The 17,476-nt window shown below is 40.3% G+C and overlaps 1 protein-coding gene and 1 long non-coding RNA gene across 2 annotated transcripts; one reads left to right on the top strand and one right to left on the bottom strand.

Moving 5' to 3' along the window:
• Window positions 1–272: 272 nt before the first annotated feature.
• On the bottom strand, window positions 273–2,386 carry LOC308665596 (P2Y purinoceptor 1-like). Its single transcript, XM_081323660.1, has one exon. The coding sequence runs from the start codon at window positions 1,817–1,819 to the stop codon at window positions 755–757; it is 1,065 nt and encodes a 354-aa protein (XP_081179786.1). The 5' UTR covers window positions 1,820–2,386; the 3' UTR covers window positions 273–754.
• Window positions 2,387–2,520: 134 nt separating this feature from the next.
• LOC308664888 lies at window positions 2,521–11,789 on the top strand. Its single transcript, XR_014025776.1, has 3 exons — window positions 2,521–2,988; window positions 4,917–5,004; window positions 9,290–11,789. It is a non-coding gene; the product is annotated as an uncharacterized lncRNA (long non-coding RNA).
• The last annotated feature ends 5,687 nt before the right edge of the window (window positions 11,790–17,476 follow it).

The raw sequence follows: 17,476 nt of genomic DNA, 5'->3' as shown, positions 1-17,476 counted from the left end.
GCAATATGATTTTGTGCAATATACCATGATGTAGCCTTTCAAAATGCACCCATACATTTCTACCTTTTTTGTATAAGCCATTTTATACAATCTTATATAAGCCATCAGATACCAAAATACATCACTCCCAGCCTAAAGGAGTTTTTAAAAGTTTTTAAAAGTTTTGCAAAACTTAAACCAATGCACTTTTCACTGGCTACCTGCCCCCAGTAAGGAAAAAGAGACATTTCACATTTCATTTGAAATGCTAACTAGCCAGCTAGGTAGCAATAGCTATAGCTATATAGATACAGTATACATTAATGGCAATTGAATAAATTGGTCTCCCACTGCCACTGTAAACACACACAGAGAAAAAAGAATACTATTATACGTAATGTATATGATGCTTTGAATCCAGCAACTTTTAAAAATTCCAATCTCTTCAGAGGACCTCCATAGAAAATACATATATAATAAAGTAATAAGGGCAGGGATATGCATCAGAGTTAAAGATTAATTCAGGCAAATAATAAAACCACAGGGCCATAAATTTAGTTGTTTATCTTGCACAGCCCTACCCCACAGTGTTCTATTCATTCTCACTCTACATCTTCTGCACGTTTGCATAGTGCTTCTAATTTGTGCTCCAAACTCAATTTTTCAACTATTAAAAAAATTAATACCTGCATCCATCAAATGATAAGAATGTTGGAAAAGAGGGAGGAGCATTCAGACAGTAGGCATTTATGACATGTTCCTTCAAAACAATCATTCAGAGTTGACTAGTTAGTATCTCTTCACATTCTTTATCAAGCATAATATTTGATTGCCTTAATTCCAAATGTTGTTGGATTTTGTCCTGGAAAGAAGTCTTCCGACTCAGTATGATGCTTCTACCAAATTTCCTCAGCTGCACCCCTAAATCCTCACGGGCCAGCAAGTATAACATAGGGTTCAGGACACTATTCAGGCTAGCCAAGACTCGAGTCACTTGGTAGAAGATATAAATATTCTTTAAAGTCTGATTGCAAAATCCCTGACGTTGCCATCTTCGAGACAAAAAGTTAAGGTTCCTAAAGATATGATAAGGGAGGAAACACACACAGAAAAGTGTTGTTACCATAATTGCCAATTTGATGCTCTTCTGCCTGAGGTTAGGATCCATGTTTTTGTTCCTCCTGAGGACAATGACCACATGACAATAGCATCCAGTGACAATGAAGAAAGGAATAGCAAAGCCAGTCACTGTTAAAATTTGAAAGTATAACAAATAAGGCTCCAGGTTTTTGTGTGCTGTTGAGTCATGGCACTTCTCAGGCTTGAGATCCATTTTGCTAAAAGTTAAATCAGGAGAAAGTTGAATCGTGACCCAGACCCAGACCAAAACACTCACAAAGACAGAAGAGCCAAGTGTCTGACATCTTCCTATCATCTTCATTGGATGCACAATGTGCAGATAACGATGAACACTGATACAGGTCAGAAAGCCAATGCTGGCATAAAGGTTGACATGGAAGAAAAGTCGAGTTAGTTTGCACCAGTTTTGGCCAAAGAGCCATACATGTCCACGAAGGTAGTAGGACACAAAGAAGGGCAGTGTAATCACATAAAACAAGTCTGCAATTGCTAAGTTACACAATAGCACATTGAAGGGATTCCAGTTGTTCTTCCATGAACTTCTGCATAAGGTCCACAAGCCCAGTATATTCCCCAAAAGCCCAAAGAAAGAGAGAATGAGATAGAAAGCGGGCAGGAACCATTCGGTGAAATCTATATTAACTGGACACAGAACATCAATGTCAAAAGTGGTGTTGACTTGATTATCAACTTCTTTCATCGTGTCTATATTGAGCCTTGGAGGAGAAGAGAGGAAGTGGGGAATGGATCTTCTGCAAGGCAGACAGAGAGAGGAACAGTTTACCTGAGTGGGTGCAGGATGGAATTGAGGAATTTCTCAAAGGAAACCGTCGGGACGGGGAATACCTGGAAGAAGACGAAAGGAAAATGGGACGTCAAGAGTGGAGGGACTTTCGAAGTGCAGACCTGGCAATTACACCTGGGACTGGATGCGGGCTTAGAAAGGATTCTGCCAGCGGAAAGTAAGTGATGAGGCTTCGGAAGATCGACTGGTGGCAGTTTGGAAACTCTGCGAAGGGATTCCCTTTTCTCCGTCGAAAGATTGCAAGCATTCGACGGTGGAGCAAGGGTGGAACCAAGAGAGGGAAAGATGCACTATAGCTCCACGGTCGGGGATTCTGATCTGCGTGTCCGCCGTCGACCCGGATCTTCGGGACGTCTTGCTCTCCGGAGATGGCGGCGACCCCGGGATCCAGCGCTGAGCGGTCAGGCAAGCTGGTGGCTGCTGAACGAAGCTTCGCGGCGCTCGGGGAAGAGCTGCGGTCGAAGAAGGCCGGACGGGACGGGACGGAAGACGAAAAGGGAAGGGCAGAGATTAGGTGGAACCGAAAGCAAACGTTGCTACTAGTCGCGGAGAACGAGAAAGAGCGGAGCCGGGGAGCAGCGGAGGGAGTGTGGCAATAGGACTACGGTAGCCTTGGCAGCTTCTCTTTTGGACAGGGCGCCCCCGAGGGGAAAAAAACAAAAAACTTAGCCGGACATCAGCACTTCAGGACTTCATCTTCAGGAAAAATGTCCTTGGCGGTTCCGCCAAGCAATCAAGCTATGACCGCGTCGCCAGGACCCCTGGAAAAAACGTCGCTGCATTTTACTGAAACTGAGAATGAATGAATGGATGGATGGATGGATGGATGGATGAATGAATGAATGAATGAATGAATGAATGAATGAATGAATGAATGACTCCCGGGCGAAGTCAGGCCAGAAGAATGAAGCTTCTTCCCGGCGGGATTGGACCTCGTTTAAACTCAGAGATAATGGAGCAATGAACTGGTTTCCCTGTTAAACTGGAAGAACACGTGTGAAACTTTCCTTCGGGTCTGCGGTACTTGACCAGCCCAGTGAAGATGGTTCGCTCAGCCAGTAGAGGTGAGCAACAGTCAAGCATTCTCCTGTACTTTTAAAGACAAATTGAGATTAAAGTACTTACTATCTCTTGTATATCTCTTGTACTTTCATCTATTCTGGAACACTAAGAGTCTGCAAAGCAGGTAAGACAAAAGACAAGATGTGATAGTGCAATTGAAGCTCTATCCATTTATGGGTGCCATTGTAAAGTCAGGCAGCTTCTAAATCTAATGGGGGAAAAAGAAGAAATAAACGGGACTTTTCTATTTAATCCATAACTGCAGAATGTGAGAAAATGTAAGTATTTGCAGGTGTGAATCTCTGTGACTCCCTTGGAGATTGGGAAATCTTTCGTTACAAGGCCCAATTTAATTTGTAGTCCTGTATCTCCAGCTAATCCAGGGCTGTGGTTTGCTGACATGGTTATAACTCCTTTTTTGAAGATTGTAACACTATTGTCACATTCCAGAATTCTCAGCTGTTGTTGTTGTTAGTTGCAAAGTCGTGTCCGACCCATTGCGACCCTATGGACAATGTTCCTCCAGGCCTTCCTGTCCTCTACCATCTTCTGGAGTCCATTTAAGCTCACGCCTACTGCTTCAGTGACTCCATCCAGCCACCTCATTCTCTGTCGTCCCCTTCTTCTATTGCCCTCAATCTTTCCCAGCTGTACACAATGTTATTAATAAATAAGCAATGTTATTAATAAGGATGAGAGAACTGGCACCCTCCATATATATTGGTATTATTAATTCTACAGATGGAAAGTTTCCACGGAGGTTTTTTTTTCCTGATTAAGCTCATTTATCATCTGCTTTACTTTAGTGACTTGCTTCAAAAACGTATTTCAATATAGGGTTACTTGAGATCAATACAATGTTTATATTTGTTGTTAGCTGCAAAGTCGTGTCTGACCCATTGTGACCCCATGGACAACATTCCTCCAGGCCTTCCTGTCCTCTACCATCTTCTGGAGTCCATTTAAGCTCACGCCTACTGCTTCAGTGACTCTATCCAGCCACCTCATTCTCTGTTGTCCCTTTCTTCTATTGCCCTCAATCTTTCCCAGCATTAGGCTCTTCTCCAGTGAGTCCTTCCTTCTCATTAGGTGGCCAAAGTATTTGAGTTTTAGCTTCAGGATCTGGCCTTCTAAAGAGCAGTCAGGGTTGATCTCCTCTAGAACTGACTGGTTTGATCGCCTTGCAGTCCAAGGGACTCGCAGGAGTCTTCTCCAGCACCACAGTTCAAAGGCCTCAATTCTTTGGTGCTCAGCCTTTTTTATGGTCCAATTTTCACTGCCATACATTGCAACTGGGAAGACCATAGCCTTGACTATACGCACTTTTGTTGACAGGGTGATATCTCTGCTTTTTATGATTAATTATGATTCTTAAGGCTAGGGAAACCCATTTCCTGATGTGATGAGAAACATCATACTTGTTAAGATTGGTGACCTGGGGACATCTGCATTGCAGGGGTTTTGTTGACTGATGTCACTGATTAAAACATTCAGCTCCCACTATAATACATCACATATAACACCACGAGGACCTGCATTTGAAGTGACAATGGCTCTTTACCCTTGCTGTGGTGATAGAGCTAATGATATAACAGTGAACCATCTGATCGGCTTATGCAGTGTTTTAAAGATTGCTGCAGGATGAGAAATAGAAGGCCCAAGCTATGTAAATGAATGCCTGGCCAGAAGAAAACATCATTATGACAGGGGTAACACTGGGGTTACCAAATTGTTCCAATGACACCATAAATAATTTGTGGAAAAGACCTTAGTCCAGATCTACTGCATGTATAAGAAGCACACAAGGCTGTTCAATCTGCAATCATTTGTACTGTATATGACTGTTATCTGATTTATCCATCCATGAAACGTGCACAAAATAAATCTTTCAGAATTTCTGAAAGAAGAAACATATTTCTTTGATTTCCAGATGACATCTGCTTCCTGCACGAAGAAGGAAATCTCATATTTTAAATAGAACTAACCATCTGGTGCATCTGCAAAGAGCTTTGAGGATGGTAAATGACATCTCATTAATGGTGCTTCTGCAATTTATAAATGTTCTGATATGTCCAAACAGCCACTCTTGTAGTTTTGGGGAAATAGTATTTTTGTACTATTGCACTTTAGCAGTTTCTGGAAGTTTGTGTTCTCACTAGAATTGAATTGCACTTTGAATTAAAAAAAAGTGCTTTGGAGCAGGTGAAAAATGTACCCAAAGCACATTGTCTGCAATAGAAGAAAAGAGCTGTGCCCCTTCCTGAAATCACACTGCAGTTTTGGAAGACAGTCACATGATTCCTGCAAATAACACAGCTGCCTTAAGGTCCTGCAAACAGACTATTTTCCCTCTAAGCTAAGGTGTGTGTATGAGCATATCCCTTCAAGGTGTAGGCACACATCACTCATCAAAGCCCCTTACCACCATAGGAAGCTAGAAAAAAAATTCTAATGCAGTAGTTCTATGTTGCCTGCAAGAAAAGGAAAGGGTTCTACAATGGATGACTGCTAGGGATGAAGGCAATTGGATAGCTTTCAATAGGTCAGATATGAGGCCAGCATGGGAAATTGGTTGGCCATTAGATGTTAAGAAGCCCCTCTGCTTCCACAGGGTGCCGGTCACATGACAGACTCCAAAAGTGTACCTGGAACCAGTCCCTAGCTATTTCTCATGCTTTTCTCAAGGCAATAAGCTCAGCTGCTTGAGCGCTGTAGTATGGCAGCAAAGGGGAAGCCCAAGCTATTCCGTGCAGAGAAACAACTGCGGCTCCTGTTACATGGGGTCCATTAAGCAGGTAGGAGGAACCATCAGTAAACAATTCTAAGCCTGGGTTTGAAAGAGGAGTATCTGTCAAATCGGGATGTGGTAGCTCAGCATCTTGGACTAAATGTAAGCAATCATGTAATACTTCATCTGACAGATTAGTAGGCAGCAGAGTTGACATCAAAGGTGATGTTTTCTGAAGTGAATAATTCTGCTTCATACTGGGCTAGGTGCTGTAGGGTGAATGCCTGAGTTTGTGTCTTATGGCAAACACATAATGGGGGACTCTTAAAGTAAGAGAGTGTCCTAAAACCAGTTCTTTTGATCATTTGACTAATTCTACTGTTGCAGCCACGGTCCTTAAGCATGGAACAGCTCCCCTGGCTACTGGATCCAGCTGAATAGAATAGTAAACCACAGGTCTTGGTGTAGGACCAAATTTCTGGGCTAATACTCCAGTGCCCACACCCTTATTTTCATGAATGAATGGGAAAAAAAGGTTTCTGATAGTCAGGGAGACCTAGGGTTGGAGCAGAGGTTAGAGTTTGTTTCATTCTTTGAAAAATGTTTGTCAAAGACTTAGTCCATTTGAAGGGTCTGGCTGATATTTGGCAGTTAATTGGGTCAGCGGCTTTGCCATTTCCCCAAAAGAGGGGGTCCAAGGGCGGCAAAACCCCAAGATCCCCAATAAGGCTCAAACTTGGCATTTTGTTTGTGGGTGTTTCATTTCTAAAATAGTTTTAACCCTTTCTGGTGGTAATTTTCAAACCCCAGGAGCAATAATGTATCCTAAGTAAATCACTTCCTTTTTTAGGTACTGTAGCTTTAAGGGTGAGGCTTTGTGTCCCCTTTCACTCAAGCATTCCAGTAGATCAGGGGTGTCAAACTCAATTTCATTGAGGGCCGCATCAGCATTGCGGTTGCCCTCAGGGAGCCGGGTGGGTATGGCCAGGGTGGGCGTGGCCTACTGGGTAGGCGTGGCTAGAGTGCGTATGGCCTACTGGGTGGGCGTGGCCAGCTCTACATCGTTCGCATCAAGGGTGCCTATGGGGGCCTGGGCAGGAGTGGGACAGATCTGAGGGTCTCTGGCAAAAGGAGGGTCTCTGGGCCAGGGCCAAGGCAGTGGGGGCCATTCCCTCACTGTTTCCAGGATGGCTTCGTGGGCCACATGAAACCACTTCGTGGGTCAGATCCGGCCCCCGGGCCTTGTGTTTGACATGTCTGCAGTAGATGGTAGGTGTCAGCCCTGCAGCTTTCCTCTGTTTCTGAAGCTAATAATAAATCATCCACATATTGAATTAGAGTGGAGTTGTGCAGCAGGGAGATAAAAGCAAGGTCTACCTTTAAGATTTGGGAAAACAGGGTGGGTGACTCGGTGTAGCCTTGAGGCAGCCGAGTCCAGTTATATTGTTGTTTATCCCATGTAAAAGCGAAGAGGTACTGTGATGCAGCGTCTACCGGAATACTAAAAAAGGCTGCGCAAAGGTCCATGACTGTAAAGTGGGTGGATGACACTGGCACTTCTGTAATTATGATGGCTGGGTTGGGTACCACAGGGGGTCTTGGTACCACATGATTATTGACAGCTGTCATATCATGTACAAAACAGTAAATAGGTTTTCCTTCGCTATCTAGTTTGGGTTTTCGGACTGGGAAGATTTGAGTGTTGCAAAGGGAGGTGCATCTTTTTCCCTTTGGGTAGTTTGTTGAAATTCAAACCAGTTTAGGGGCTTCCTTCCTATTGGAGAGCTTCTAATAGGTTGTCCTTGGCCCTAGTGTATTCATCCCAGTGGTTTGGATTATTATAGCCCCAGTCTGGGTGACTGAGGGGCCAGCCGACTCTAACAGGGGCTACTTGTCATTATTACAAATCGCCTGGCTATTTCCTGTGTTTTTTCAAAAAGTTCCATTAGTTCATCTTTTGTTAAAAATACATGCAGTAGCTGGCTCATGCCTCCCCAGGATGGATTGTGGGTTTCCACAATCTATTTGTTGGTGGTTATGACTGCTTGGGGGTCTGACCGGAAGATGGGAGTATCCCTTTTCCAGATAACCAAGTCAGATGGGGAGAAAGGAGTATGGGTTAAGACATAATCAAGCTGGCCCCTCTGTAGCCTGGCTGCAGGCTTGCTCAGCAAAGGGGCCATAATTTTTGGTTCTGAGTCTTTTGAGGATATCTGGGTTTTAGGTTCTTCTTTGGTTTTATTTACATCCAGGCCCCTGGACCTGGAAAGTTCAGCCCAGCAAAACCAGTAAGGTGGCATCAAGCAAGTCTTCCAATGGGGAGCTACCCTGAACCTCAAGCTAGAGCATCCCATGTTTCCCTACTTCTGATGTAGGGATTCAATTCGGCTCTGCCGGGTCCCAGTGAATCTTGGACTTCCTAGTGAAACCCTCTCAGTTTTCAGACCAAAAAAAAAAAAGGTCTGGGAGGACTCTGCTTCCCTTTACAGAGTACGGACCCCTCCCTCCAAGGGAACTCCGCTGTCAGTTTACAGACCAAAAAGGTTCCGGGAGGATTCCACTGCTCCCCACAGTAAGTACGGGCACCTCCTTCCTGGGTCTTTTCCTTTCCCCACTTCAGTTTTCGGAATCAGTAGAGTCCAGGAGGACCTCCGCTTGCTTCCCAGAGGTACGGACCCTTCCTTTTTGCAGGGTTTTGCTTATTAACTTCTGACAGGAGGTCCTGGTCTACCAGTAAAACCTTTTTCCCTTTGACACTTTCGCTGCCCACTCGGCTTCTCTCTCTATTTGCAGAAGGTCCCATGCTTCAGTTCTCCCTACTTGCTTTCCCAGGTCCTGCCAGTCACAGCTTTGAGAAGGTAGCAGCAGGCCAGGGGGGGGGGTGGCTAGGAAGAACACAAAGGGAGTGGAATCCAGCTGTTGCCAGAGGAGGATGCCACACACACACACACACACACACACACACACACGACAATTCTCACTTTCCAATTTCTAAAGACTGTAATTTAGGTAGTACTTACCCTCTTTCCAGGCAGCTGTTGAGTGCAAGACTCAAAGACTCCCTTTAATACCCGTTGCCAACCAGGAAGGGTCCACAGAGGTTTCTTCCCACAGACAAAGCATCTGTTGCCGGCAGGGTAGTGGTTCTTCAGGCCCGGTCCTGTAGCTAGGTGAGCTGGGAGTCCCTTCGTGGTTGCCAGAATTGTGGGGAGGAACATACTCCCTGATAGGATTCTTCCAGCCGGGACACAACAATCAGCACTTTGAAGAATAATTGAATAATGAAGCAGAGCTGCCAGAAACAAACCTTTAATGACAAGAAACCAAGACAAGTGACATTCAGCTACATTTTTGTTACATTCTTGTGCCAGAGTGCATTCTTTGTGGTTTTGTTAATTTCTGTAAATGAGTTAGATAAGGCTTGTGTTTTATTTTTTAAAGGATTTAAACTATTGTGATTTAATTATTTGTTTGTGATTTAATTTTTCCTGCCTCATGGTTTCTTCTTCTATCTGGGGAGGGGGGGTGTCTTCCTTCAGTGCTTTAAGTTCCTTATTTTTCTGCTTCTTCTGCAGTTTAAGATGCAGTCTAGCAGGCTACATTCGGTACAGTGTCTAAATGCGTGGCAGCTCTCAAACAGGAAGCAAAGGAGGAGAAATCTGAAGCTGCCAGAGGAAATTTGCCAGGCAGAGTCCTCCGGTTTGCCAACGTGACCACTATGGACGCTTGGAGGATGGCTCTTGTCTTCCACATCCAGTTTTGCATTGCTGGAGGGCCCTAAAAGGGCTGAAACATCACCCCAGAGAGGTGACCAGCAAGAAGGGGCTTTTGCAGAAGCGTGGGGGGGAGCTGCAACCCTCCTGTTAGTGCCTGCATTCCCTTCGAACTGGCAGACAAAAGACGGGCCATAACAATATGGCTGGCCACTAGGCTGCAGACAGCTGAAGTCACACCACCAGGCCACATTAAACCAGTGTGGAAGAGACTGAGTGAGATCTCTCTCTCCTATATTCCAACTTTTTTTTTCCTGCTAAATAAGCTACTAAGCACTTTTCCCCTGTGGAGAGGGAAGAGGGATTTTAGCCCTCCCTCCAGAAACAGCGCCAATTGAATTTACAGGGGAGATCTAAAAAGAAAAAAAGTTGAAAAAATAATTGGATCTCAACTAGAACTTTTTTTAAAAAAACTTGTGGATTAAAAGCTTTTGATTATCTACTTTCTACTTCCTATTCTTATTTGAAAGTTTGGCTTTGTTCTCCTAAAACAGAAGAAATAATTGAAACCAATTTCCTAAGCACTTGGAGGCTTCGTTTGGCTAAACCTGAAATTGCAATCTGTCACTCTAAAAAAAGAGAGAGACTTGGCTGATACTTTAGAAAACAAGATAAGAGTAACCTTGAGCACCAGATGTGATAGTCTACCATGGAAGAAATGCAAAAACAAATTTCTGCTATGATGAAAATAACCTGCCAAACGTACCAATTTCTTTCTACAGCCAGTGATGAAATAAGAGCTTTTGGAAAAAAACTTGAAAGCGTCTTGGATAAGCAAACTCAAATTTTGATTACAACTAATAAATTATCTGTACAGAACATAACAGAAGAAATTGAACAACCAAATATTTTGACAGAAGATTTAACTACTCAACAAGTACAGATAAGAGAAAATTCAGGGAAAAATCTGACAAAATGGATGGAGGAAAAAGCCTGCTACATAAACCAGAAGGAATTTGAAGATCAAAATGAGAAACAGATGGAAGAAAAAATAGACAGTCCAGGACAACTACGCCAAGAGGAGAAAATAATGAGAAGATTTGGTAGTTCTGTCAGACCCCTCAACCCTCCAAAAATGGAGATTGGAGGGTCACCTCAATATGATACAATAATACAAGAACTCTTTGATGACCCTGAAGCAAGGACATGGAAAATGACATGGCAAAGGAAAAAAGCCAGAATAAGATTGAATAAGAATGGAGTGTGGACATATCTAAGAGGCCTAAAACAGAATATATCTAAATAGACAGGATTTGTATTTTGAATATGATTGTTAGGATGTGTAGATATAGAAAAAATGCTGGCTAATTAAAATTAGATGTATGAATATCAATAGTTAAATTGAAATATTGAGTTGTTTATAAAGGTTAAATGAAGGTGACTAAGACATATATATGTTAAGAGTGATGTAACATAATTAATATATTTGGATGTAGTGATAAGAATAAAATTATAAGCCTAAACACGAGAGAGTGGATATAAAGGAGGAGAGAGAGGATGTATTAAATGCTGAAATGGGAGAAATCTTGGTTATTGAATCTATAATATGTGGAAATTATAATGAAAACAAGAATATTATTTTGTACTACTAATCTGTTGATATGGAAATGAGATGGATAAGATGTGTATCTGGATTATTAGGTTTTGGAGAGAATTGTGACAAAGGGAAGTGGGGTCACTCAGAAATTTGGAAATGAGAAATTTCAAATGTTTAACTTAAATATTAATGTAAAATTAAAGCTGGGAAAATTTATAAGGTGACTGATGGTCTAAAGATGGAATGTTAAAATAAATAAAATATATAAAATTATTGACAAATGTAAGAAAACTACTAAATAGCTGATGGATAGAATAAGAAGTATGTTAATTTAGATAAGAGACAATATGTATTAAAGGAAAAAAGAGAGGAAATATTGGCTACAACAAATTGGAGATTTGTAATAACACACATCTGTATGAAATGGAACTATTGTAACCCAGACACCATGTTGTTCTTCAAAGATATAATTGTAATATTTGAAAATTAATAAAAAAATATTTAAAAAAGGAAATTTGCCAGGCAGAATTGGCAAAAGGAAGAATTGCTAATGGTTGGGCTTCAATGCTAAAGAAACACTCCCAAATTGAGCAACTTTTATTATTCAAGGAAGTTGTAAGCAGATCCCTTACTTTCTACCTGTAATAAATCTGAAGTGATGGCACAAGAGATATTGTTTGAATAAGAATCATTGTGAAATGTTAAGACTAAAATTATGTTTCATTTATATTTAATCATAATTTTTATATATTGGTTTAAATTTAAAATGAGAGGATATTTGTAGTTATATTGAACATTGATTATTGGTGTTCTTTATAATATTGTTTTATGTATTCTTTGTTATTGGAAAATTATTCTTGGATTTTTTTTGGCTGAAAAAGATAAATAAAATTTTGATTTTGGGATTGGACAATTAGATCAGTTTTATTAGAGAAATATGGTTCTAAAATTATATATGCACATTTTATGTTCATTTAATATTTTATCTGTTGATTAAATTAAAAATGAGTTATTTGAATTGCATTACTTTTGTATGGTTTAATATGTCTCGACAAATTTAGAGTAAGAGGTTACTATATTGTATATTTATGTGTTTACTGGAAAAACTCAGAAGTTATTTGTTTTATATATTTGTTATGTTTTTTTCTGTTACTTTTTAATTCCTCCCCATTTTTACCCTCCCAAATTTTTCCACTTTCTGTTATTTTGGATTTTATGTTTGTTTTTTTTTGAAACTCAATAACATTATCTGAAAAAAACAAAGGAATGAGAGCTAAGCAATTCCAGGCCCCAGACCAGGCCTTCTGATTGGAAGGATGAATCTCTAGCCTCCAGTAATGGTGTCTGGTAAATTCTGGCACCTCACTCTGTGGAAACCAAACCCCTAATTCTGTTGATCCTCTCTCCTTGTCTCACTGTCCTAAATGGATATCCCCACAGAAGCACATATAATCACCTTATTTAAAGCTATCGCCAGTTTGAAGCTCTGTAGTAATTGAGGCTGTCCCTATCTGGGCCTAGGTTCTTCCCAGGACTCCTGTCTCATCTTCACCTGCTTTAATTCAAGATTAAAGGGATTATGATTGCCTGTTCAACTGCTTTCCAAAGTCTCCTCTTCTTTACTTAGCTTCCTATCTCTCTGAAGGTTCAGTCAGATCATCAGCTGAAGCCTCTGATGATTACGATTTAATTTCCATTCTCCCCTGAAATGTTGCTGGCTGGAAAGTGAAAACCCAGATACTAATTTCTTATATTGCATTGCTGCTTTATATCCTTTCCCAAGAAACTTTAATTATGGATGTTTTATTTGTAGCTGGACATATTCCTTAGACCATTACCTAGTGTAAAAAGCAGGAGACTCTTGGGTCCTACCAAATCCAATATTCCTATGATTATTTTAGAGAAATCTGCAAACACAGAGCTAGCCTTTCTTTTCCAATTCCAGCTTTGCAATATTCTGCTTATTAATGCTCCCATCTACTTTGTAGACAGTCTATGAGATCTCCTTGACAACAATTAATTATTTACTATACCCAGATGTTCTAGTAGTTATTGCCAGCAATTTGAATGCACTTATTGAGAATAACGATGCCTCACTATGAGCTCATATTAAGTAGCATTTTCCCCAAAGAAGGAGCTTATTATTCTCAGGTTTGGCAATCCCAAGAGAATTGTGGTAACATAACAGATTCTAAATGGCACTGCAAGGGAATATTTTAATGGATAATTAATTTTTTCAGGCTCAATAGGAATCAGTGTGACTGATTTCATACTGATTTCACACCCACCCACACTTCTCTAATAACCCATTTTTAAAAACTTGCCTTGGGCAATCATTTCTCTTTAATTTGCCTGCTGGACTCTAAAGCATGTACCAAGTTGATGAAGTACTTGTACTTTTTGTTCATCCATAAAAGAGTATGTTCATAAAAGAGTGACAAAGAACCTTTTTGTTCTCTTGATCTTCAATTTCTCTCCCAAATCTGCCTTGCATACTCCCCAAATTATTAATACATTATTATTCTATTATCCTTATTCTCTGGGCTTTTCTGTCAACATCATTTCAGAATGTCTTAGTCTCTCCCATATAATTGTATAATTGTATCAAAGGAAAAGAGAGAGCCAATGAACACTTTTCCACTTAAAATGTTCACTGGGCACATACCAGTTGTTTATATGATAAAATCAAGAGAAAGCGAAACTAGAATAGAAGAGTGAGAAAAGTTAATTGCAACAGCCAAACTTTTGATTTTGATGATTAGTCAGCAACTCCCTTAATGATAGAGACACTGGTCTTATGTGCCAAATATCCACAAATTCTTGGTAGAACTACAGTATTTCCAGAATCTTTTCACAACTGAATAAATGAATCAATAAATGAGTTCTCCTGCTATCTGGCTTTAGTTTCTAAAATTCTGTAATCTAATCTCCTTTTCCTGGTATTAAACCTGATTAATGAGATTGTGTGTGAATCTTGCTTCCTTGGTTGTACACTACTTTAAGGTTTTGACACATTATGGGGTTGGGTTTCAGTAGAGCCTATTTCCATATAATTGGCCTCTGAATCAGAGTTGTATCAGAAAAATGAACTGCCCTATGATTCTTGATCTGGCTGTGGTTGCATCGTTAGTGCTTGGATTGTTAGGACATTGACAATTATGCAGTTGTGTCCTTTTTGGATGGCCTGAAGGAGACTGGTATCCAAACTGCTGTTATTGTATGTAGCCTTAACGTTTCTAAGCAGGAGAAGAACATGGTGTATGGCTGTGCTGGGTCCTGTATAGCTGTGAACAGCTTCCTTACATCTGTAAGACCTTATATGTATAACTCTAACTCTTCACACTTGCCAGACCACAATGTTTGTTGTAACTGCTGGAATTCAGCAAAGCCACTTCCAGATTGTTTGCTGGATCATGAGCTTGTTTCCTAGGAAACATTATCTCCAAGTTCACTTTGAAGGGAAAGCAAGAAAAAGTTTACTGTTCATCATGGCCTCATTACACAATTGTAAACACTCTGGCAGTTTTCACTTTGTAGATATGATTGAACTTTAGTGGAAGGGTACATCACACTCTCTCAGATATCTGTTCTGCCTTCTTTTCCAGTTCTCTTCTGTCTTTCTCCTTCTTGTTCAGTGCAGTGTCTTCTGGGACTTGTAATATTAACCTACACAAACCATGTACCAGGCCAACTAGGTACACCAGACTTAGAAACTAATGCCATCTAGGTCAGGACTACTTTTATTGTAACAGCTGTAGTAACAGAATCTTGCAAATCTAAATGTGCTTCTCCCTCCTTCTATTTATCTTTGTGTGACCTATGGAGGGGCTTGTCCCGGATGTTTTCTCAAATGGTTTTGTTGGCCTGGCCTGAAGTCCCTTTTGTCTGACCATTGCCTGGGTAGCAGTTCTTCCTCCTGTCCTTCAAGGCCATCCCCTTTGACCTCCACACCATGCCAGTATCTGTCATGTGGATTATAGTAGATATTTGAAGTCCCTGAGTGATCATTTTCCATCTAAGCCCTGCCTCTAGGTATTATTTTCAATCTAGTTCCAATTTATGGACCTTGGTCTTCTAGTAAAATAAAAACAAATAAAGTAGATCTTATTACTTAGCAACTAGCTAATTTTGTAGCTTCTCTAACCCTGTGAAGATCAGCTATTGTTTTGAGATTTACAGTTGATGAACAGGCAGAAATCTTTTTCTTCACTACCTATCTGGTCTCTTTAAATAACTATATTTAAGATATTTTATATTCTGCCTCCCTTATCTTCATAAATAATTTAAGGCTGCCTTAAATTATTACCTAATCCTCTTTCCTCTTCCTATTTTTCCCACAACAATAATCCTGTGAGGTGAGTTGGCTATGTCAAATAGAGTCACATGCATACATCATACTAAGGCATAATTTCTTTACTTTGCTTACAGAGCCAACTGTGGTTTGCTCAATAAATCACAACCAAAGAAGCCACAGCATTGTACAATGTACAAACCCTGGTTTAAGTGTGAATTACAAGTCTTATGCTAACAAAGACTAAAATAAATTTATTTCTGTAACATACTTTTTCAGATGTCTGATATGTCTTCCTTTTCTCATGCACTTTAGCTAGAGAAACAAATTCCTGCCTAGAAAAGGCAGTTAAGGATCTAGAAGTTATGCAGCCAGGTGTGTAGTGAAGATTCCCTTTTTTGCTATATCATTCTATAAGACCAAAATAAATGAACATCAGGTAACCCAAATCCTAATTTTGGATTGTTCCTGAATGCAACAATACCTTCAAATTTCTTGACAGAACAATTAATCAGAGGAACAACCTGCCTCCAGAAGCGGTGCATGTTCCAACACTGGAAGTTTTTAAGAAGAGACTGGACAGCCATTTGTCTGAAATGGTATAGGGTTTCCTGTCTGAGCTGGGGGTTGAACTAGATGACCTCCAAGGTCCCTTCCAACTTTATTATTATTATTAAATTCCCCATATTTTGAATGTTAAAACTCATTTTTTTTAATCCCATTTATATCCCGCCGTTCTCCGAAGACTCAGGGCGGCTTACAATCTAAGAAGCACAAATCAATGTGCTTAGCATCTTTACTTACTTAAGACTTTAAAGACTTGAATTTAATAGACTGAACTTATAGTAAAACAGATTTTGTTTTAATGTCTTTTGCACAAGGCAACCCCCCTCCCCCAAGAATACCATATCAAATCAAACTTTTATTACAGTTAAAGACCAGCACAAACAAGATAAGAACAGACCTTCATTCTGATGTTGTACAGTACAATAGAGCTAAATCTAACACCACCTAGTGATTAAGCTTTGTAATGGCTCTGTTCCTCATAGTCTCTTCTGTTCCATTTCTTGATAGGGCTTGCATATATACGGCAGTTCTTTGGACAATGATTTATTTATTATTTATTTTTTTATTTAATTAAATTTTTATACCGCCCTTCTCCCGAAGGACTCAGGGAGGTGAACAGGGCATATCTTAAAACTACAAAAGTACAAAAGTTAAAAAAGAATTAAATTGTTGCCCACAATAAAAACAATAAAATATATATATAAATATTAAAACCCTAAGTAATTCCCCATCAGGCCAGGCCAGCTTGTTCAAATAAATGGGTCTTTAACCCGCGCCGGAAGGAGCGGAGATCCGGTGCCATCCGGAGCTCAACCGGCAGCTGATTCCACAAAGCCGGAGCGCCCACAGAGAAGGCCCTCCCCCTGGGGGCCACCAGTCGACATTCTCTAACTGGAGGCACCCTGAGGAGGCCCTCTCTGTGGGAACGCACAGATTGAAGTGGGTGTGACCAAAGCTCAGTAACATAAAATAATTACCATTGGTAATTTGGAAATTATATTTCTGTTGATGCAGAAAAATTGTATTTGCCTTCTTTGGAGCCTCATGATACTGCTAACTCATACTTAGCTTGCAGTAAAGGCTTCATTTGTTTCTGTTATGCTGATATGATACTAGCTCTATTCTCTTTTTTATTACAAAGCATTCTTCCTCTATTAGTTTTTTCCTGCCTTTTTAAAAGCTATTTTTAATAATCCAGTGATGGGATACACTGCATTCTAATGGCTTTATCATGCTCTCTAATAAGGAATACTATTTTTCCTGGCTGACGGTGCAGTTCTGTGCATATTTGTCTAAAATTAATTGCACACAGAAGATCTGTGGAACATAGCATTAGGTTCAAATTTCTGAATCTTGCAATGTCAGTGTATCTATCCTGAGCCAATTTATTTCTGGTTGAATTTCAGTGTATTTGAACAACAAGAATAACAATAACTTCTTGAACTCTTGATTGCCATTTGCAAGAATCTGTGCCTCATTTAGCAGTTGTTTTAAGGGGAAAGTATCTTGATGTCGTTGCAGCTCCTTCCCTCCACAAATTGATTTTTTTAAAATTCAGCCACATAGAAGCATAAAATGGGCTTTGGATTTATTA

This window comes from Vipera berus (assembly GCF_964194415.1).
Source record: "Vipera berus genome assembly, chromosome: 3".
Classification (NCBI taxonomy): Eukaryota; Metazoa; Chordata; class Lepidosauria; order Squamata; family Viperidae; genus Vipera; species Vipera berus.
Note: the sequence above shows the minus strand (reverse complement) of the source record. Positions and strands in the feature narration are given on the sequence as shown.

Bases quoted from the DNA above. Each gene is read 5' to 3' on its own strand.
- LOC308665596 (XM_081323660.1), bottom strand. From the start codon at position 1,819: ATGAAAGAAGTTGATAATCAAGTCAACACCACTTTTGACATTGATGTT.